Here is a 24,287-nt window from a genome sequence, read left to right on the forward strand (position 1 = left end):
CTCTTCTGAAGACTTTCGGACTCCGATTTCTATTCTGTTCCTATTCCACTAGCTTGAGAATACTAAACTAAGCTTGAGAGAATATGAGAGACCTCTTGCTTGAGGTGTGTGAAGAATGGAATGAGTGAGAGATTTATATAGGCTGGTAATGACGGTTATGACGGTTGGAAAGATCAGTAATACCCACCAACTGTCATTGGGGATCAATCCTAGCCGTCCAGCCAAACCCTGCAACTATCGGTGCTATGGCTGGTTCAACCGAACCTAGGGTTCAGCCGAACCCTAGGCTGACTCAACCAGCCCAAGTCTTGGCAGGCGGTCTCCACTCATGTTCTTCTCCGCAGACTTGTGAATTTTGGCCCAATTCGTTGTGTCATTTTTGAGTTCTTAGCCCATTCATGCATAAGTCTGATTCTCGACATCGTCTGATTGATTGATCGTTTGATTTGATGTCGATTCTCCTCCACTTTATGGTTATTCTCTGCAAGAGGTTAGTAATCCTAATACTAGTTGAATATTATTATTTTAATACAAATATGCATTGCAAGCATAACTAGTTCTCCTCTATTTTGGTAATATTGACGGTCAAAACTGATCGCTAACGACCATCAACAAAACCCCCTAAGCTTGAACCTTTGCTCGTCTCGAGTAAAGGACGAAAGAAAACAAAGACTTGGTTGTTGATCAGGAGTTGCTACCATGCTGTATATCTCAAATGTACAGGTGCAAGGTATATGTATCCTCTCTAAAATTAAATAATCTTTGGCACGGTAGCTTACTCTTACCCTGATTCCCACGAGACACTGCCTCTCCTAGCCTTGAGCGGTTGAAAGACAGAACAATAATTAGAACAAGTCACCCAATCTTTATTCAACTTTTATTCCGGAGGTTTTCAAATGATTTTGCAAAAGAAATTCAAATTCCTCAAATGATTCACTCAGTCTCTCCAAGTGTAATAATATGAATTCTTTGCCTATTTTTGATTCCTACTCTAAGGTTTGATATGTGGAGCTCGGTAGGGATCAAGCATGGCATACTTGCATTCACATTTATTAGCAAGTCAAAAACTCAGACTAAAATAGATGACTAAACATACTCAAGATCAAGATCGTGCAAAGTGTGTGTGTGATATATGGTGGAAATGAAATGTGAAAAATAAAGGAAAACGCTTCTCCTTTGTGCTTACTTCCTTCTCCCAAAAATCCTTCTTTTTATAAATAAGCACACATCCTGACGAGGGATGTTAGGTTTCGATCTTCCGATAGGTATTGATAAATAGTCGATTTGGCTTCTGAACGAACACGCTACTGAGCCCCGCAATCACAGCACCACGTCTCCTCTGGTTATCAACCGTGCCGAAACCCGGTTGACCTCGTCGAAAAGGCTAATCCCTGCATGCGAATCAAAGAACACACGTAAGAACATGATAGATTGCAACACAATTGCATATGAATGATTAAGCACTCGAATTTGGAGTTCCACAAATCGATCTAGCGGCGAAACTGTTCTTGACAGAATAATCTAAGTAAAAGCTAACTCGAAACGATGACAGCTACTGATTAAGTATGATTAGGGACGTCCTAGGGTTGCCCTAGGGCGCACACCCTCATGGGCTAAGCCCAAGATACAATTACAAGGCCCAAAACCCAAATCAGATTCGGACTGGATGAGATATGTGGCTTGTTTTATAGATTACCGACAGCTCGGTAAGAATTTTGATGTGAGAACAAAACCATCTGAAAGTAGACTCCATAAGCTTTCGAACAAGTACTCATGGGACCTGAAATTCCTTCTAGATCAGCGGCTAGGTCCGTTTGAAGTTCATGTTGTCAGGAGGCCAGAATCCGAATCCAAAACGTGTAGAACTTTATCTCTTATCTTCTATGGACCAAAAATGACGTGGTGAGATGGAAGTGAACTTGGAGAAGGTCTTGGTTTGGTCCCCAATCAACTTCTTCAATCATCAATGCATTCCTTACGCTCGGTCTCTTTTCTTTCGCCCAGGCAAGTACCTCTGCAAACGAAAACACATAAAACTCATTGTGTAGCAATGTTTGTTCAAATATATAACAAGTAAATCTAATATAGAACATATGCACCTTTGGTTGATTAATACATAAGGTAGTTATGGTTATATCCGAGCTAGTTGTGTTCTCATCACATCCCAAACCTTGACAAGATGCATCACAATACACTCTTGAAAATCCTTTCGCTGATCGGGTAGGATCAAAATTGGTGCAGACACTAACCTTCTCTTGAGTTTCTCAAAACTCTCCTGGCACTGCGAACTCCAAACAAACTTTTCCTCTTTCTTCACCAACTGTGTCATTGGCTTAGCAATTCTCGAGAAATTCTCAATGAACCGAGGTTAATACCCTGCTAATCTGAGAAAACTTCTCACTTGCATCACTGTCTTCGGCGGAATCCACTTTGTGACTGCTTCCACATTTGACGGGTCAACTGCTACTCCTCTAGCGGTAATGACATGTCCAAGAAACTTGACTTCCTTCAACCAAAAGTCACATTTGCTAAACTTGGTATACAACTGATGCTCCTTTATCTTCTCCAACACTAGGTGAAGATGCTTCTCATGTTCTTCCTCGGACTTAGAATAAACCAGAATATCATCGATGAAAACCAACATGAACTTATCTAGGTATTCCATGAACACATTATTCATCAAATTAATGAATAACGCGGGTGCATTGGTAAGTCCAAACAACATTACTGTGCACTCAAACAATCCATAGCGAGTCGTAAAAGCTGTCTTAGGTATATCCTCCTCGCGGATTCTCAACTGATGGTAACCTGATCGCAGGTCTATCTTTGAAAACACGGTTACTCCTTTCAGCTGATCAAACAGATCATCTATCCTTGGCAGAGGGTACTTATTCTTGATCGTAACATCATTTAGCGCTCTATAATCCACACACATCCTCTTCGTCTTGTCTTTCTTCTCAACAAAAATCACTGGAGCACTCCATGGTGACGTGCTGGGTCGAATGTATCCTTTCTGCAACTACTCATCCACTTGCTTCTTAACTTCTGCCATTTGTTCGGCTAGAATCTTGTACGGTCTCTTGAAAATGGGAGCTGTACCCAGTACCAAATCGATACGAAACTCGATGTCTCTCTTAGGCGGCATAGCTGTCAACTATTCCAGAAAAATTTAGGATACTCACACACTACGGGAATGTCTTCCAAATTCGGAACATATTTCATGACCTCATCCTGTTGTTCACTTTCCACTTGATTCAAACTTACTCCTTTCTTCTGAATTAATGGAGACTGAATTACCATCACTTCTCCTTTTCCATTAACTAACTTAACTGTGGGGCTTGTGCAATCAATGACTCCTTTGTGTCTTCTCAAACAATCCATTCCAAGTATGACATTTAGGTCTTTATTGGTAATTCTTATGATCACAGATAAAATCCGCAAGTGTACGGATATACCGATGTAGCACTTCCCCTACGGAGTATTCCGAAGGGTATCGAATCTAAAGGAACATGTGTGGTCAGTTCTTCCTCCGGTTCATCGAAGGACACCAAGCAAAGGATAGGCCAGGATAGAGAGGATTTACTGGTGATAAACAGTGTCTAGGGAAATCTTAAGTTTAATCCTAACGCAATACTTCAGGCACTAGCAACCCTCTGTTCCCAAATGTCGCTCTACTACGTACCCGGACAGCAAGGACTTAAGTGATCTCGAGGGCTATCACCACCTCTACACTACCTCAAATGTACTGTGGGATATGCAGAAATTACTAGATAACAATTACCTAAACACCATGTCTAAGCAATTAATATCTACTTTAGTGTTTATAACTCACCAAAGCAATCACTATATTTTAGTTGATTATAGTGAACAATAATCCCATATGCTATTTAGGAACTAACCAAGAGATAATCCTCACAAGATAAATCTAAATTACTCAGTAAGACTATTACATTGAAATCAGAGTAATAACCAGAATAAAAGAAATGAGTGAAGATTACCGACAACTCCGGAATTCTTCCGACTTCTTGTACTCTGCTCTCTTCCTATTCTAGTATACAATATAATACAATAGAGCCTCTTATAATTCAGCTCAAGCTTGGAAGTGTGTGTGAGAGTGAAGGAGTGAAGCTCCTTATATAGAGGTAGGTATGACGGTTGCACAATGTGAATTGTCGGTAATGCCCCGCAACCGCCATCAGGAGATGATCAGGACCGTCCACGCCAAACCCCAGCCTGAACGGCTGAGATTTTGGTTCGGCCAAACCAAGGGGTTCAGCCGAACCTGGGCTAGGCCCACCTGGCCTGGTTTCGGCCCATCTCTTCCCCTGGTCCTCCTTTATCGATTTCTCGGAGTTTTGGGCTAAGTCTTTGATATTTTGTTGAAGTTCACAACCCATCCTTATATGGATGTATGTGTCCCCTCACTTTAGTCTGATTTTACTCCCAACTTCGAGGTTTAACACTTGCATATAAATAAACACCAATACTAGTGGAATATGTGAGTTTAAAAACCTATCACTATGTTGAATATTTTATTATCTGGACTTTATGCAGAGGTTGGCGGTATAGAATCAGAATTTAACAGCCGCTAACAAACCCCCCCCCCCGCCACACACACACACAAAGCTCTTTGCTCATCCCTGAGTAATGGTTAGTGTAGAATGAATTTCTTCAAGATATAAATCAGGCATATAAATCATTCACAACGAAGCCTGCACCTGTGAACTTTATTGGTGGCTATCTTACCATCTTGAGTAATTGATAAATGGAACATCTCGATTTCAGTCCTTCTTGCTTCTGCTGTCAGACTCGTGGGATTTTTATGAATTTGCGCAAACCAGCTCTTTTCCTTATGTTGACTTTCTCTCTTATATCTCAAAGATATATATTTTCTTTTGGATCCTCACCAAGGCAAAATGTGCCAGAATTTACCCCTATTCTAAGGCTGATATGTGGGGCTCGGTAGGGATAAATTGTGACATACCTTAATCATTGCAAAGCCAAAAATATGGACTCAGGAAGATCATCAGTCATACTCCTAGATCAAGTGTCTTTATTTGTGATAGAAAATGGAAAAGTAAAATATTTTGTGGAATGATGGAATAAAGAAATGGTTCTCCCTTTTTCCTATACTTTCTCCTCCATTTTTTTTTCTTACATGAACATGGAAGGGGCATGGCTATATGCACTTTTTTTTCATCGTGCTCAATGTTTTGAGAGCAAGCTTTATTTCTCTCTCTCTTTTTTTTTCTAGAGCCACGCCTTTCCCTCCTTTTCTCATTCCCCCCCTTTTTTTTTTACTTGCCAAGGATTTTCTAGGAGAAGAAAGCATAGTCTATAGTAGGAGTTTATTTGAAAGGAAATTTTTGTGGGAAGCCAACTTCAGGTGTACAAGCTTAGCTTAATTAAATATGTGGAAATGAAAGTGGAAATGACCCCTTGATCATGAGAGTATGAAAGATATCTAACACGAGTTACACAAATTTGACAAGGCTCAATATAATGTCAAGCAGTCATATGCATGATAAGGTTTTGTTAACAACCAAATTTGGTAGCATCGGCATTGGGAAAAAAGATTAGATTGAAGCGAAGTCGGAGGTGGAGATCGCGTTCGGAAACAGAGCAGGGATCGGCTGGAGTCCAGATTGGCTACAATAAGATCGGCTGAGTCTGAGTCGGACTAGGTAAGCCGATGTAGCTGATCCTAGCAATACAACTTAATGTGTGATGTCGGGTTGGATTGAGGTGCTTCAAGGTGATTGCCGCACATGGATAGAGTCCTGAGGAGGCAATTGTATCTATTAATTATGATGTTTTATGTAATTTCCTTAGAGATATGATTGGGCAAAAGTCTGCCGCAAAGACTTATAGTATCTTAGAGTTTGTTAGAGATACTAGTCGTGTCCGTTATGGACATATCTTGTAATTCTCGGGTATAAATAGACCCGAGCCCTATGTAACTTTTAACACACGTTCAATACAATCTCGGCGCATCGCCACCCTTTTACTTTAGTTTTGTTCCGACGAGTTCTTGCTTTCGGGTTGAGCTGCATCGGTTTCGATCTTCAACAAGAGGTAAAACTTGTTATGACAACTTGTGTTTTCGGGATTAGTGCTTCCATCTTTATGATACTCTGATCTCGTTTATATAATTCACCGAGCTATCATATATCTTACATAATCTCTGGCAATACCGCTATCTAATCTACAATCGGCTAACATCTATCAGTAGAAGCCAGCCAACCAGGTTAAATAGTGACGTTGACCTAAATTATATAAGATATTTACCACTTTATGAAACTTCCAGTGGTTTGATTGTCTAGATATTGGTCTTCTTTTCAAACTTAATGCTGCATCAGTTAAGTTTGATCTATTAATTCGTGCTTAGAATATCAACCTCTAGCCTTCCTTCTGGTTGCCGATTAGGGTAGCATCGGAGTTTCAGCCGATCTTATCTGATTTAACTATATTTGCTCTATATGCTTTATTGACATGTTAAATCTGCCCTTTATGCCAAGATATTGATGTTTTAATATCCTGATATAAAGTAGTATCAGAGTATTAGCCGATACATGCTTGATCTATCTGATCGGCTATGCTATAAACATATATAGTCATGTTATTAATATATATTTCGGTCTAAGTGATTAATACTGTTTCGGCATGGCGACCGATCTATCCCAATCACTTGATTTAAGTATATATCGATATAAGGAGTATATATCGTTAACATCTACAGCCGATCAAGTAGATTTAGTTCTTTCTTACTTATTCGAGATTGCCGATTGATACACATATGACATCGGCTCAAAGATAAATGATATGTCATCGGCACTTAGCCGATCGGCTATCATTTATAGATTTAACCGCGATTTCTTTGCTTCTACTTCTTGTTGGTTACAAGATCAAATCAACTGGCACGCTAGCACACCCGAAGGCGAGCTTTGGACCTGCACTAGAGTTAAGCAGATCTCCTAGGCCTCGTGTTTTCTGTCAACACGCTTTTGGCACGCCTGGTGGGACCACTAAGAAGTCAGCCAACAATCCTCCCTCATGGCCAAAAAACAACCACCACCACCACCTAGCCCAGGCTCTGTTAAGGAAAAGATGCTGAAGTTGGGATTGACTGACGTCAATGAAGGTAACGTCGTGCTGGTCGATCCTGAAAAATTCACACCTGAGCAGAAGAAAGAGTTTGAAGCAATGTTGCAGCAAGCACGGGATCAGTTCTTGAACTCATTCATGCAGACCCGCAAGGGGACACTTGTTCAGAAGTACAAAATAAAAGTTGTTGCTGATGATCCTGGAACCAGTTCTTCTAAGGATAGAGATGGGAAACAAGCTCTAGATGGCTCGGCTCAGCCGAGTATCAAAGGTGCTACCGATGGCTCTCTAGGAAATCAAGGCGACAATTCTCAAGGGGTCCATGGAGTACAAGGTGACGGGGTGCATGGAGTTCATGGTGACGGTGCTCAGGTGCTGCAGGGAGGAAATCTTAATAGTGATGTGGTATAGGACTTTTTCAATAACTTCCAAGATCGGGTTGATTACGCTGTACATCATGCTTTGATCAATCAATCTGGGGTGTTAGTCAATACCCTATAAAACATGATGAAGTCAATAGCCAATGGTTCAATAGCTGAACATCAGGCTGCAGACCTGGTTTATTTGCAATGAGGTGTTTTTCCAAATTATTGGTCTTTGATTACCGACGTTCAGTCATCTACTCAGGCAGTTCCCTCCGTTACACTCACAACTCAGCCAACGGCATAGGCATCAACTCCCCTACCCGCTACATCAGCTATGGCGCCAGGCCAGCCGATGAACCCTCGGCTGTTAATGAGAGAGCATCCACAGCATAGTGGGCAGGTTGCGAATCGGCCAAACCAAGATCAGGTTGCTGCTATGTTTTTGCCGCCTCAACATGCGGTTGATCCAATACAGCAGCAGCCGATTCAGCAACATCCGATTCAGCAGACACCCCAAATTCAGCAGGTTGTGCAACCAATCTAGCAACAGGTCATGCAACCAGTTCAGCAAACACCACCAAGGCAGCAGCCTCTGCAGCCGATTCAGCAAACGCCGTTGAGACAGCAGATCGTCCAGCCGATCCAGTACCAAGGTTCAGTGAGCGCATCGGCCGGGTTTGCAACGCCTGGTGGTCAGCCTCTACAACAACCTTTAAACCAAGTTGTCCCAGAACATTTGGTTCACCACGTACAGCCGGATGGCACAGTAATGCCTCAGGTTGTTCCTGAGCACATGCTGCGCAATATCCATCCAAACCTTCACAATTACCAAGGGGGTAACCTGAGTTATCAATATCAACCTCCTTCCCCGCAAGCCCAATATCAGCCAGGGGGATTGGCTCAACCTCAGTTTGCATCCCAATACGGTCAGTTCGAGCCCATGCAGCAACAGTCACAAGGCGCAGCTCAGCAACGACCGTGGGCCGATGTAATTGCTGACGTAATGAGGGAACAGTTTGGGCTTAAACCAAAAGAGACTAGAAGCTTGTATTGGCAGCCTTACCCTGAGTGGTTTGAAAGAGTTCCTCTTCCCAATCGGTTCAAAGTTCCGGACTTCTCCAAATTTTCGGGACAAGATGGTGTGTCGACTTATGAGCACATTAGCCGATTCCTGGCTCAGTGTGGTGAAGCATCGGCGGTAGATGCTCTGAAAGTTAGGTTATTCTGGTTATCTCAGTCTGGATCGGCTTTTACTTGGTTTTCCTTTTTGCCATATGGTTCGATCAATAGTTGGGCCGATTTGGAGAAGCAATTCCATAGCTATTTCTACAGTGGGGTTCATGAGATGAAATTATCTGACTTGACAGCGATTGAGCAGTGGCATGATGAACCTGTGCACTAGTATATTCAGAGATTCAGGGAGATGAGGAACAAATGCTTTAGCTTGAGTTTAACTGATGCCCAGTTAACCGATCTGGCCTTTCAGGGTATGATTGCTCCGATTAGGGAGAAGTTCTCGTCTGAAGACTTTGATAGCTTGTCACATCTGATACAGAAAGTGACCCTGCATGAGCATAGGTCTGCGGAAGTTAGGAAGAGCTCTAAGAGAGTTAATCATGTTTGTCCATACATGTATGGATCGGATGATGATGAGGATGATCCTGAAATTGCTGCAGCCGAATGGGTAAGGAGTAAAAAGGTCATACCATGCGAATGGGTGAAAATTTCTGGATAAGTGGAGAAATATGATTTTGATATTACTAAAGCTAACAAGATCTTTGATTTGCTACTCCGAGAGAAGCAAATTCAACTTCCTGCTGGTCATACAATCCCATCGGTTGAGGAGTTAGGAAAAAAGAGGTATTGCAAATGGCATAATTCTGGGTCTCATTCTACTAAGGATTGCAAGGTTTTTAGACAGCAGATTCAGGTGGCCATTGAGGGGGACAAGATTAGGTTTGATGATTCCGAAAAGCCGATGAAGGTCGATGGTAATCCTTTTCCTATTAATATGGTGCATACAGCTAGCCAAACAACCGATAGGGTCTGCGCAAGGGGTTTTCAGGTGAATTCGGCTAAGATTATCAACAAATATAAGAGGAAGTATGACAAGCAGCAGGAGAAGCATTATGAAGAATACGATAATGGTTTTGATACTCATTGGGGTTGTGAGTTCTTTAGATTCTGCTGGAATGAAGGTATGAGGTTGCCATCTATTGAAAACTGCCCTGGGTGCAATGATATTGTCGAGAGCTCAAGCCGATCATATAATAGGGGTAATCGGCTAAGGCAGACAAGAGTTTCTGTTCATCAAAGATTGGGTCCTGTGAATCATGATCATGGCCAAGAAGACAGTGTGGTGAATCAATGGTGTCCTTCTGGTATTTTCACAAAGAATTAGAAGAGAAGGGTTCAAAGATTGAGGAACAGAGAACGCCTTCAGGAGGTTGAACAAGAAATTAATCATCGGCTGAGGAAAGCAAAGCCAAGGCAGGAGTGGCGTGTTAAGAATCAGGTTCCTGTAGCCGATGATGTTGCAGCCGATAAGGCAAAGAGGATGGCAAAAGGGAAGAGTGTTGTGACGGCACCGATTAACATGGTCTTTACCTTGCCAGCCGAATTCGGGATTGATCAAGCCGATGTCGACGAGGTGGAAGAGGAATCGGCTAAGTTGGTTCTGTCACCAGAATAGGCAGTGTTTGAGAAACCCGAGGGAACAGAGAATCGGTATCTTAAACCATTGTATATAAATGGCTACGTCAATAGGAATCCAATGTCTAAAATGATGGTTGATGGTGGGGCTGCGGTAAATTTGATGCCTTATGCTATGTTCAGGAAGTTCGGTAGAAATGCCGAGGATCTCATCAAGACAAACATGGTGCTCAAAGACTTCGGTGGTAATCCATTGGAAACCAAAGGTGTTCTGTATGTGGAGCTGACAGTCGACAGTAAAACTATTCCTACTACGTTTTTTGTCATCGATGGGAAGGGTTCTTATAGCTTGTTGCTTGGAAGGGATTGGATTCATGCTAATTGTTGCATTCCTTCAACTATGCATCAATGTTTGATTCAATGGCAAGGTGACAAGACAGAGATCGTGCCAGTCGACAGGTCAGTTAATGTTGCCAGTTCCGATTTAGCTCTTTGGGAGATGGATGGCCTTGATTGTTTATCTGGAAAAGTCTGGGATGAAGATTTTCTAAAAGTATCCGATTCTGATATACAACCAATTGAAGATGGAGAACCCAAGCTATTATTTTAAGGGCGTCGTGGAGGGTTCAAGTGTCTAGACTAAGGATACAGTAGATGATCTCGATGACAAGCAAGGTCAAGGTTTCATGTCGGCCGATGATTTGGAAGAAATAGACATAGGTCCAGGCGATCGGCCAAGGCCGACATTTATTAGTAAGAACTTATCTCCGGAGTTTAGAACCAAGCTGATAAAGCTCTTAAAAGAGTTTAGAGATTGCTTCGCTTGGGAGTATTATGAGATGCCTGGACTCAGCCGATCGATTGTTGAACATCGGCTACCTATCAAACCAGGGATTAGGCCACGCCAGCAACCTCCGAGGAGATGTAAAGCCGATATGCTTGAACCTGTCAAAGCTGAGATTAAACGATTGTATGATGCTGGTTTTATTCGTTCTTGCCGATACGCTGAATAGGTTTCTAGTATAGTTCCAGTTATCAAGAAGAATGGCAAGGTCAGGGTGTGCATTGATTTCCGAGATCTGAATAAAACTACACCGAAAGATGAATACCCAATGCCAGTAGCCGATCAGCTGGTTGATGCTGCATTAGGGAACAAAATTTTGAGCTTTATGGATGGGAACGTGGGATATAATCAAATCTTTATGCCTGAAGAAGACATTCATAAGACAGCTTTTAGGTGTCTTGGTGCAATCGGCTTATTTGAATGGGTTGTCATGACTTTCGGCTTGAAGAGTGCTGGAGCTACATATCAAAGAGCCATGAATTACATATATCATGATCTAATCGGCTGGTTGGTTGAAGTCTACATCAATGATGTGGTTGTTAAGTCTAAAGAAATAGAGGACCACATAGCCGATTTGAGGAAGGTTTTTGAGAGAACGAGAAAATATGGCCTAAAGATGAATCCGACAAAATATGCTTTTGGTGTATCGGCTAGCCAGTTTTTAGGATTTCTTGTTCATGAAAGGGGGATTGAGGTAACTCAAAGGAGTGTTAATGCGATCAAGAAGATTCAGCCTCCGGAGAATAAGACAGAACTACAGGAGATAATCGGCAAGATAAATTTTGTTAGGAGGTTTATTTCTAATTTGTCTGGAAGGTTAGAACCTTTTACACCATTGTTGAGATTGAAAGCCCATCAGCAATTTACTTGGGGGACAGAGCCGCAAAAGGCTTTGGATGATATTAAGGAATATCTTAGCTCTCCTCCTGTTTTGATTCCTCCATAGAAAAGAATACCGTTTAGGTTATATTTAACGGCCGGTGAGAAGTCAATCGGCTTAGTTTTGATTCAGGAGTTGGAAGGGAAGGAACGAGTCGTATTTTATCTTAGTCGTCAGCTCTTGGATGCTGAAACTCGGTACTTGTCACACCCCGAAGTTCTTTCCCAAGCCTAAATTGGAGTTTTAAATGGTCGCAAGAAAATACCTATGTCAAGCAAGAGTAAACCTTAATAAATTAATGCAAATAATAATCGAAACTGGCATGTGGAATTTTTCTTGAATTCTACATGTCGAAATACGCCAACAAGATTTTTAGTGGAATTTTCAGAGCCCTAGAAATAATTTTAACCAATTAAAATTGAGAATAAGCAATATTTAAATCCCTGGGAAAATTCTTTTTCTTTTTCCTTTCTTTTCCTTTCTCTTTTTCTTTGAATGGGCCGCCAGCCCATTCTCCTTCCTTCCTCCCCTCCCGCTGGGCCGGCCGAAGGCCAAGGCCCAGCTAGGTCGCGCGGGCCGGCCGCCCGCCTCCTCTCACCCGGGTCACCGACAGGTGGGGCCCACCTGTCGGACCCGTCTCCCACCTCGCGCCGCGCCGCCGCGCCCGCAACCGCCGCCGCGCCCACGCCTCCGCCTCCTCCAGGCCACGTCGGCCACGCCCGCGCATGCGCCGCACCTCCCGCGCCGACTCCCCTCTCTCTCCCGCCCACGCCCGCTCCCGAGATGGCCGGGATTCGATTTTCGAATCCCGCATCTCTCTCCTCCCCCACTCCCCGCGTTGGCCGGCGGAATCCCGCCCCTACCGGCCACGTCCGGGATTCCCCTCCCCTATTTAAGCTCCGCCGCCACCTCCTCTCTCTTTTTCCCCATTTCGCCGAACTCTCCCGTGCTCTCCATCGCTCCCGCACCGTGCATCCACCCGCCGCCGCTGCTCCCACTACTCCGGCCGCCGCTAGCCGCTGCTAGGCTCGCCGCCGCACCGCGCCGTCGCCGCCGTCGGGTTCGCAAGGACGAACTCCACCCCGTCCGCCCGTCGCCGCCGTTTGCCCGTGGTCGCCATCGCCGTTCGCCGTCGTCTTCCTCCGCGCCGGCCACCCTTGGTGAGGCGTCCTCTCCCCTCTATTCCCCTCCCTCTCCTTCCTAGCCGCCGCTTAGCGCCGCCGCCTTCGCGTCGCCTTCGCACCGCCGCCTCCGCCGCCGGTTGCCGTCGCTGGCAACGCGTGCGCGCGCGTGCGCCGTCGCCATCGCCGTTGCCGATCGGCCAGCCTTGAGCCGAGCTGAGCCGGGTCGCCGCTGCCCGTCCGATCGGCCCCGGGGCGATCTGGGCCGTCGGTCCTGTGGACCGGCGGTGGACCCGGTCCACGGTGGACCGGCAGCCTTGGGCCACTGACCCGGGGGCCCTACTTGCCGACGCCCCTTTTCTCTCTCTCTCGAGCCGCTGACCGGTGGGCCCCGCATGTCCGCGCCCCCCTGATGATGTTAGCCCTGGGATTTATTGCGCAATAAAGGATTTAAGGACTTTTTGTTATAGTAATAAACACAGTGAATCTTCTAAAATTCATAACTAATTCATCCGTGCTCCGTTTAAGCCCATTCAAGTCTCAATAAATCAAGAAAAATGTGTAGAATCTATTAAAAATGGTTTTGTTCTCTGTTTCAGTAGTCTTATAGCTTGTTTGTATTGTTTGCTTTGTATGTCGCTTAGATTCCGGTTCTTCCAACGCTCCGGTGTACTTCGAAATAGTCGCCGAGGTTCCTCCAGCAGCAGAGCAAGGCAAGTCATGCTTGTCACTTGAACATGTTGATCCTATATTGCAAATGCTCTATTGTTTTTCTTCAAATATTGCATTGTTTTATAATGTTACTATGGGATGTTTACCTATTGTTACAGCCATGCTATTTTGGTACCATGTTCCTTTGTTAGCTTGGGTTATAACATGAATAGACTTTAGACTAGGGATTGCTTAGCCATGCTTAGTTCAACTAATACACAATGGGGAAAATCCTATTAATGTTTAGACTGTTGGTTCTAATGGTATTGTTGGATTAGTGACACCGCTTAGGTGTTGGTTAATAAAAATGAATCACATGGTGGGCTGTGGGTGCATGGTTTTGTTGGTCGCACCCATCGCAATTAAGGACCGGTTCGCGAGAAACCCTGGAAGAATTTATCGTGCTTACCACAAGCTAGCGTGGGCAACGACTGGGCTTGTAGTGTAGCTTTCCTCTAGCTGACGCATCCAGGCAAGGGTGGGCGTGATGGAGCGGGACGGGCCCTGCGGCGGCCTCTATCGCTTCTGGATTCACCTAGGCATGAGAGGGGACTGCCCGCTACCTTGCGAGGAGTGGGGGTGAAACCTGAGGTGTGGTGTGCTTGGTTAGAGGGGGGTTATGCGAAGGGTCCTGTCACGGCCTCTTTCCGGTATGTCGTGGTGGCATGTCGGCGCATGGTAACGTGTCGTGGGGCTGTGTCTTGTGGGTACAGTTGTACACCTCTGATCAGAGTAAAACTATTCGAATAGCCGTGCCCGCGGTTATGGGCGGTCAACCAGATTCACCGTGATTAGTTTCACCCTAGTTTAGTCTATTGAAATTGGATAGTATAGGTGGATGGTTGGGCCTGTCGCAACGTGGTATAGCGTTGGACAGTGGATGATTAATATTGATTAATTATTACAACTATTTAATTCTTTCAACTTCTGTTTATAAAAGCTCGCTTTATGCAAATGAACCACTCTAGCTCTCCTTTGATAATTCCCTGCATCATACCCCTATTCCGGTATGACTTGCTGAGTACAGTGGGTAGTACTCAGTCTTGCTCTATTTTCCCCAACCCCAGAGTATGAGTATGTGTTGGATGGTGGTTTCTCCGAGGAGTAGGCTTCGTCCGTGCCGTCGAGGATGCCTGTGGAGTGGTGTTCCCGCTGCAGTTCAAGTCAAGGCTTAGCTCCTGTTATCTTTCATTTTTCCGCTGCATTTATGTAAGACTTTTATGATGTTTGTAAGACGTGGATCTGAATGTCAACATTGTCGTTTGTGTACCCCGGCCGGTCCTGGATGGGGATTTTAATGCATATTCTGCTTGGAATTCTATTCGGAAATTTCTGGGCGTGACAGGACTCCCCTGTGGAGAAGTTATGCTTGTGTCTGTATTTTCGTGTACAAGGTTGAGGCATTATCTACTATCTAACGAGTGTACTGTTATATGTGAAGCCGACGTAGTCAAATACATTGTCACAACCAGATTTTCGTTTTAGGATTTATAAATTATCTAATAAATTATTAATAGAATTTATATTAAATGTTCATTAATTTACAAGTGAAGTTAAATGTGGGAAATAAAATTTCCTAAATTTAAAGCATGGATGGATTTAATTTTTATTAAATTCTCCATGATTAATTATACTCTCTGAAATTTTCTCGGATTTCTCGGAGCTCAATTCCTAAATGATACAAAGAACAGTTCAGTAATTATTTAATCATTAATGATCTAATTATAATTATGTTAAGTGCTTTTCTTGTTTAAAAATCCTTAATTTATAAATTGTTGTCCAAAAGGGAATTATTAGAAATGATCTTAAAAGCCTAGAAGAGAAGATCTAATTTTAATTTGTTAAATCTCAATATAAAAGTGGGCTAGATAAAATTTTGTTAAATACTTCTCTTGTTTCTATAATTCCTAGATTTTTCTGGGATTTATTTGAGCCAAGGAAGTATTTTAATAAATGGAATTGCATTTCATGAATAATTTAAAGGGAAAAAGGTTTTTAAAAGTCCCTTTTGGGTTTGGGCCGAAAGCCGGCCCAAACCGCTCTCTCTCTCCCTCGGCCCAAGTCGGCCCAAGCCGAGCCGCCCGCGCGCGCGCGTGCGACCGCCGCTGACAGGTGGGTCCCACCCGTCAGTCGTCGTCTTCCTCTCGCCGAAACCCTAGCCAAGCTGCGCCGCCGCCGCCATTCCAAATCCGGCCGTCCCTTTCCGTTTCCGGTGAAACTGATTGAGGGGAAAGGATCCCCGTGATCCACTCTACCTTTTCCCTTTTGGAAACATCGTCTAAATCGCTTTGGAAATCGCCGGATTTGAGTTCGATTCGGATCGATTTCTCTCCTCCGAACCCTAAACCTTCCTTCCCGTCGCCGGTCGCCGTGGGCCTTCGCCGCTGCTCCCTAGCCCCTATAAAATGACCCCCGAGCTCCCCTCTACCCGCCGCCACCCTCGCCTTAGTCTCTCGTAGCCGGTAGAGCTCTAGCGCCGTGCCGCCTCGCGCCGCCGTCGCCGCCGCCGATCCAGCCGTGCGCCGCCGTCGCTCCAGTCGTCGTCGTCGCTCGGGGAGGTCACCGCCGTGGTCGCCGTCGTGTCGCTGTCCTCGTCCGCCCTTTCGCCGTCGCTGTCAGCCGCCGGAGCATCATCGCCGCCGTTGACCCGATTGTCGCCGCCGCTCTTCCTCGTCGCCGTCGTCGTCCGTTGATCTTCCGCCGTCGTTTTGGTCACCGGTGAGTTCGCCGTGCCGTCCGCTTCCCGTAGGTGTCCTCCGTTTGTGCCGCCGCGCCATCATTCGCCGGCGAGCACGCGAGGCCGAGCCGTCGCCGGTGATGACGTCATCGCCGACGTCATCGTTGCCGTCCGCCGTGGTCCGGTCGTGGACCGATGGATCTTGGCCGTCCGTTTTGGATGGATGAATCTCGGCCGTCCGTTTTCGTGAACCGTCGCCATGCACTCGGTCCTCCGCGAACCCTAGCCGATGACGCAATAATTCCCTTTTCCTTTTCAAAAATAATTCATTATTGCGTCATAACTCAATTAAAATCCATATAAATGTTTTAATCCAGTTTAATCTTTAAAAATTCATAACTAATTCATTGTAACTCAGTTTAATGTGGTTCAAGTTGCAAAAGTTGTATAAAATAAAGATCTACATATTAAAATTATCCATAAATTGAATTAAATTTATTTAATCCTTTTTAACTAGGCTTTAATTAGATTTAATCTTGTAAAATTCGTAATAAATTCATATGAAGTCCGAATGAGGCCGTTCAAGTCTCATAATTCATCTAAAATTATGATCTACATGTTTGTTTACTTTTTATGTATTGTTTATTTGGTTTTTATTAGTCTTTTTCCTCGTTTTGCGTGTTAGCTTGTCGCTTCCGTCGTTTCGAAGGATCGCGAGTGCGCCGGAAGTGTTAAGAAGATTAATTGAAGACCCTTTATTGCAAGGCAAGTCGCACAGATCCCAAACACAGTTCCTTTGAGCATGTTGATCCTATATTTAAATTCTCTATTTATTTCAACTGTGCATTTATTTTCGAATGTCACTGGGTGGTGTGAATTTATTCCTTTGTTATGGCCTGTTTGCATTGATTACTCTATTCCTTGATACCTTGGGATATTATAATTTGACTAGTTGAGCTTTATATATATTGGTTCAGCTAGATGTTAGACATAATTGCTTAGCCATGCTTAGAAACATTAGCACACAATTGGGATAACTAATGTTTCACTATTACTTAATGATGGATATTTAATGATAGCTCACGATGGTCAATCGTGATTGGTTAATTAATTAATGGGCCAACTAAAACTTGATAATGGTGGGTTGTGAGCACATGGTTTTGATGGTCGTGCTCATAACAATTAAGGACCGGTTCACGATTTTCGGTTGTGAAACATTGACCGTGCCAACCACAAGGTAGAATGGGCAACGGCTGGACACTTTGTATAACAAGGCTCATTGCGGAGCACCAGACTGAGAAGTGGCGGAGATAAGCCCACGGGGGTCGCTGGGGAGTCCATGCCTTATTTATAAGGGGGTGACTATGATCCGGGAACGGTGCACTGCTTTGAGTTGAGTTATGCGAGGGGTCTTGTCACAGTCACTCAACATGGTGACGTGTCTGCGCGGACACGGTAACATGCTGGTGGGTTGTGTCTTGTGGGTACAGTGGTACACCTCTAGCCAGAGTAAAACTATTCGAATAGCCATGCCCGCGGTCATGGGCGGGTCTAACAATGTCTTTCGTGATTAGTCTCACACTTCTCACCATAATAAATGATGCTATAACTGGTAATAATTTGATTAGCTCCTGGTTTGGAATGGTATGTTCCTGGTTTGGAGATAGATCTGTGCAGCCGGGTATGGTTGTTCAGAATGGTTGGGCCTGAGCAGCATGGGCGTGTTGTTCAGTGTTGATTAAAATTAATGATTAAAGTACTCTACTGTTTTATTACTCTTAAATGTTTGCTAAATGCTGCTTTTGCAAATGAGCCTATATTATGCCATCCTTTGGTATCCTTGTGCACTTGCATATTTGCTGTGTGGCTTGCTGAGTATGTCATATGCTCACCTTGCAATAATCAATCAAACCTCAGTTGAAGACAAGTTACGAAGGAGAAGACGTTTGGCTTATACCCCAGTTGAGCTGCCTGTGGGAGTGGAGCCGGAGCTTCGCTAGACCGTAATTCCGCTGCAGTTTTCTTTTCTTTTGTAAGTATGTAACATTATTATATTGATGAATCTGTATATTAAATTGTCAGTTTGTGTACCTCGGCTGATTCCTGGACGAGGATTTAATGCACAAATAAGTTCGGAAATTACTAGTGAATTTCTGGGCGCGACATACATGCTATCGGCTCCAATATTGAAAGGAAGGGTTGGGAAGTGGATTTTTTCCTTAACCGAGTTTGATCTTTGTTATGAGTCGCCGAAGGCAATTAAGGGACAAGCTATAGCCGATTTTATTGTGGAACATCGTGATGATTCAATCGGCTCGATTGAAATAGTACCGTGGACTTTATTCTTTGATGGATCGGTGTGTACTCATGGCTGTGGTATCGGCTTAGTCATAATCTCCCCTAGGGGGGCATGTTTCGAGTTTACTTATACTATTAAATCGTATGCGACTAATAATCAAGCTGAGTATGAGGCAGTGCTCAAAGGGTTGCAACTACTCAAGGAAGTTGAAGCCGATACCATTGAAATCATGGGGGATTCTCTGTTAGTAATCAGTGAATTGGCAGGAGAGTATGAATGCAAGAATGATACATTGATGGTTTATAATGAGAAGTGCCAAGAACTAATGAAAGAGTTTCGGCTGGTTACTTTAAAGCATGTTTCTTGAGAGCGAAATATTGAAGCTAATGATTTAGCTCAAGGGGCATCAGGATATAAGCCGATGATCAAAGATGTTAAAGTTGAAATTGCAGCAATGACAGCCGATGATTGGAGGTATGATGTACATCGATATTTGAGTAATCCATCTCAATCGGCTTCTAGGAAATTAACATATAAGGCATTAAAGTATACACTGTTGGATGCTGAGCTTTATTATCGGACGATTGATGTAGTATTACTTAAGTGCTTGAGTGCCGATAAGGCTAAGGTTGCAATCGGCGAAGTTCATGAAGGAATTTGTGGTACTCATCAATCGGCTCATAAGATGAAGTGGTTGCTTCGGCGTGCAGGGTACTTTTGGCCGACAATGCTGGAAGATTGTTTCAGATATTATAAGGGGTGTCAAGATTGTCAGAAGTTTGGAGCAATTCATCGAGCACCGGCATCGGCTATGAATCCTATTATTAAGCCATAGCCGTTCAGAGGATGGGGAATTGATATGATCGGTATGATAAATCCACCATCAAGTAAAGGACATAAGTTTATATTGGTGGCAACTGATTATTTCATCAAGTGGGTGGAGGCGATTCCTTTGAAGAAAGTTGATTCTGGGGATGCCATTCGATTCGTTTAGGAATATATAATCTACCGATTTGGTATTGCTCAAACTATTACTACCGATCAGGGTTCAATCTTCGTGTCTGATGAGTTTGTTCAGTTTGCCGATAGCATGGGTATCAAGTTGTTGAATTCTTCACCTTATTATGCACAAGCTAACGGGCAAGCCGAGGCATCTAATAAAAGTTTGATCAAATTGATTAAGCGGAAAATTTCTGATTATCCGCGGCAATGGCATACTCGGTTGGCCGAAGCGTTGTGGTCTTATAGGATGGCTTGTCATGGATCGATCCAAGTCCCTCCTTACAAACTTGTTCATGGACATGAGGCTGTTTTTCCATGGGAGGTTAGAATCGGCTCTCGAAGAATGAAATTACAAAACGATTTAACGGCCGATGAGTATTACAACCTTATGGCCGATAAGAGGGAGGATCTGGTTCAGTCACGATTGCGTGCCCTTGCAAAGGTTACCAAGGATAAGGAACGTGTTGCTCGGCACTATAATAAGAAAGTGGTACCTAAAGATTTTTCAGAAGGAGAACTTGTATGGAAGTTGATTTTGCCGATCGGTACTCGTGATAGTAAATTTGGCAAGTGGTCGCCGACTTGGGAAGGACCGTTCCAAATTTATAAGGTTGTGTCTAAGGGAGCGTATATGTTGCAAGGGCTTGACGGTGAAGTCTATGGGCGAGCGCTCAATGGCAAGTATTTGAAGAAATATTACCCAAGTGTTTGGGTTAACGCATGATCGGCTAGTATTGCCGATGCATGACAGCCGATGTGTTTACATCGCCTTGAGATGGCCAATATGGTTATATCGCCCTTAGTTGTTTTTATGATGTAATCGGTCGTGGTTTGCTGATGAACAATGGCCGATATTGTTATATCGACCTTAGTTGTTTTCCTGGTGTAACCGGTTGTGGTTTGCCGATGTACAATGGCCGATATTGTTATATCACCCTTAGATGTTTTCTAATTTTATCAATGTTTTTGACATTGTAAAATTAGGGGGGCACATATATATCAACATGCAATTTTTTGTGGCAAAGTTTTTGAGCGAATTTCAAAGTCATATTAATCAGCACAAAGGATTGTCAGGACAGTAAAGTATTTCTAAGTCCTATTACACAAAAGTTATTGAGACAAGTATCGCTGGATAGCCGAAATAGCTCTTTGCCTAATTTGTTCTACTTCGTCAATAGCTTGGACATTTTGAGCATCAATTCCAGAGATGACTTTTAGGGACTTGGTCAGGTCTGCAACATTCTTGATAGCCGATTTGAGCCTTGCTTTTTGTTCTTCAATTAATTTTGGGAGATCGGCTAGATTTTTGTGCTCAATATCTAGCTCGGCATTGCATTCTTCATATTGTGCCAAGAGCACAATCTTGCGAGCTTCGAGCCGATCAATATTGGATTTGATCGGACCTTCAGATAGCTGATCAAGTTTGGTCTTTTCTTCATGCACAAGCTGCCGATTAGCTTGGATTGTGGCCTCAATCTCTTTGCGCTCACGGCGTTCGGCTAGTCTTAGCTTAGCTTTTTCCAGCTTGAATTGATGTTGCTCGAGATAAGCGGCTGGAGTTAGGACATTGGCCAAATCTTCGGGAATCAAAGCCTGAACTTCATGCAGCCGTGACCTAATTGGTCCACAGTCAACCACCAAGCTATCTAAAGAAGAGGCTTCTAACCGATGAGAGATGTCTTCAAATGTTTTTCTCACATCATCGGATAGAGGAGCTAGAGCTTTGCTCGAAGTATCTTCCTCTGCTTTGTCAAGGTAATCTCTGATGTCAAAAGAGAAGAGATCGGCTAGAACCTGCAGTGACAATTTCGGGAAGAATAAGGGCTGGATAAAATGTAGCCGATCATATTGTTGAGACAAAGGAAAACTCACTGGGATAGCAGGAGCAGTTGGTTGTTCTTCCTCCTCGATGTGATGACTCCCCGCAGCCGATGGAGTCTGGTCACTTGACAATTGCTGTACAGGAGGAGAAGCAAGAGGAGGATGTAGAATATACAAGTGTTATATAGAGCCAGTTGAGTTTGATTAAGTAAAAGAAATAGAGACATCTTACTGATGGAGCCGATTTGTCAATCGTTGCTGCTGACTTTTTCTTCACAACAGTTTTCTTTTTCTGCAACCACAAAGTCTGTGAGTAATTAGCCGAGAAGGATTTTGCCCAAAGGGAATTCTTTCTTTGATTCTAGGGCTTCGGCTACAAACTACCAGTTGGTTGTAGGGCCACAGCTGGATCCATAGAAGAGGAACTTTTCCAGCCACATGAGCAAGAAAGCTACATGCTCTCGAGGGGTAACGGATCATTGGCCCATATATGCCGCCACATAGCCAGACCAGCCACCTATGCTTTTGGTCTTGAAGTCAAATTGGTTCTTGGTGTTCATACTCATGGGGTTAGCCGATGAAGTCACATCTAATCCAGTAATCATGGTGATGTCGATTAAAGTTGGAGTCATCGGCCCTTGGTTGAATAAGAAAGCATTGATGGTATTCGACCAGAAGTAGGTGGCGGCAGCCATCAGACGTTCATCAGCCATCAGAATTGGCTATGGTGAGAGCAAGTGCTTGGCCGATTCCAATCTCATACCAGTGAACTTTCTTACTAGCCGATACGTGTTGGTACCAGGTGGTCCAGCTCTTATCAGGTGTGGGTTTTTCGAGAGATGGCCAAGACTTGAAGGTATTCTTCTAGTGACCCAGGTTAGGGTTGGCTAGCTTGAAGGGGATCCGGTGGGTTTCACCAATGATGAAATCAGTGGGGTCGAGATTGCCGATTGGGCCGAGAAAATAGTGGTTTTTGTGCGAAAGGCTGGGAATCGCGACTTGGTTAGAGAGATGCTACAAATCCAAGACAACCGAGAGAAAGAGAGCGATGTAAGATAGGAGAAAATCGATTTGTTGCTAAGGAAGGGGATCTAGCCGATAGGGACTTACCTTAGCATACTTGGCTAATGGCGCAACAGATGGATTGGTGGAAGACGACATCGCTGCAGGCGGGGGTCTCGCTAGAGATGAAGTCGCCCGGGAGTAACTTTTGCGTCGGAGGAATCGCCGGAGAGAGAGAGGATAAAGTTTCGCTTGAGCGGTGAAAACGGAAGTCACGGTGTGAGATTTCTCGAGGGTGACGGTTAATATTTAAAGCACGGTAATAACGGTCGGAAAACGGCAAAGTGCGAAACTTGCTCGGAGTCGATTTACAGCAAATCCGAAACATTACCAAGTGTTAACAACCAAATTTGGTAATATCGGCATTGGGAAAGAAGATTAGATTGAAGCGAAGTTGGAGGCGGAGATCGAGTTCGAAAACAGAGTAGGGATCGGCTGGAGTCCAGATCGGTTACGATAAGATCGGCTGAGTCTGAGTCGGACTAGGTAAGCCGATGTAGCCGATCCTAGCAATACAACTTAATGTGTGATGTCGGGTTGGATTGAGGTGCTTCAAGGTGATTGCGGCACATGGATAGAGTTCTGAGGAGGCAATTGTATCTATTAATTAGGATGTTTTATGTAATTTTCTTAGAGATATGATTGGGCAAAAGTCTGCCGCAAAGACTTATAGTATCTTAGAGTTTGTTAGAGATAGTAGTCGTGTCCGTTATGGACATATCTTGTAATTCTCGGGTATAAATAGACCCGAGCCCTATGTAACTTTTAACACACGTTCAATACAATCTCGGCGCATCGCCACCCTTTTACTTTAGTTTTGTTTCGACTAGTTCTTGCTTTCGGGTTGAGCTGCATCGGTTTAGATCTTCAACAAGAGGTAAAACTTGTTATGACGACTTGTGATTTCGGGATTAGTGCTTCCATCTTTATGATACTCTGATCTTGTTTATATAATTCGCCGAGCTATCATATATCTTACATAATCTCCGGCAATACCGTTATCTAATCTACAATCGGCTAACATCTATCGGTAGAAGGCAGCCGACCAGGTTAAATAGCGACGTTGACCTAAATTATATAAGATATTTACCACTTTATGAAACTTCCAGTGGTTTGATTGTCTAGATATTATTCTTCTTTTCATACTTAATGTTGCATCAGTTAAGTTTGATCTATTAAGTCGTGCTTAGAATATCAACCTCTAGCCTGCCTTTTCGTTGCCGATTAGGGTAGCATCGGAGTTTCAGCAGATCTTATCTGATTTAACTATATTTGCTCTATATGCTTTATTGACATGTTAAATCTGCCCATTATGCCAAGATATTGCTATTTTAATATCCTGATATAAAGTAGTATCGGAGTATTAGCCGATACATGCTAGATTTATCTGATCGGCTATGCTGTAAACATATATAGTCCTGTTATTAATATATATTTCGGTCTAAGTGATTTATACTGTGTCGGCATGGCGACCGATCTATCCCAATCACTTGATTTAAGAATATATCGATATAAGGAGTATATATCGTTAACATCTACAGCCGATCAAGTAGATTTAGTTCTTTCTTACTTATTCGAGATTGCCGATCGATACACATATGACATCGACTCAAAGATAAATGATATGTCATCGGCACTTAGCCGATCGTCTATCATTTATAGATTTAACCGCGATTTCTTTACTTCTACTTCTTGTTGGTTACAGGATCAAATCAACTGGCACGCTAGCACACCCGAAGGCGAGCTTTG

The 24,287-nt window shown here is 43.7% G+C and overlaps 1 protein-coding gene across 1 annotated transcript in view; it reads right to left on the bottom strand.

Annotated features, from left to right (window-relative positions):
- Positions 1 to 22,637, bottom strand: part of LOC127785849 (uncharacterized) — a 35,219-nt gene extending 12,582 nt beyond the window's left edge. The window contains exons 1-4 of the mRNA XM_052313219.1: positions 22,587 to 22,637; positions 21,709 to 21,768; positions 21,528 to 21,611; positions 21,354 to 21,449 (exon numbers count right to left, since the gene is read on the bottom strand). Coding sequence (XP_052169179.1) covers positions 21,354 to 21,449; positions 21,528 to 21,611; positions 21,709 to 21,768; positions 22,587 to 22,637 — 291 coding nt within the window. The remainder of the gene's footprint in view (positions 1 to 21,353; positions 21,450 to 21,527; positions 21,612 to 21,708; positions 21,769 to 22,586) is intronic.
- Positions 22,638 to 24,287: the final 1,650 nt, after the last annotated feature.

Source organism: Oryza glaberrima, chromosome 10, assembly GCF_000147395.1.
Source record: "Oryza glaberrima chromosome 10, OglaRS2, whole genome shotgun sequence".
In the NCBI taxonomy this organism is placed as follows: domain Eukaryota; kingdom Viridiplantae; phylum Streptophyta; class Magnoliopsida; order Poales; family Poaceae; genus Oryza; species Oryza glaberrima.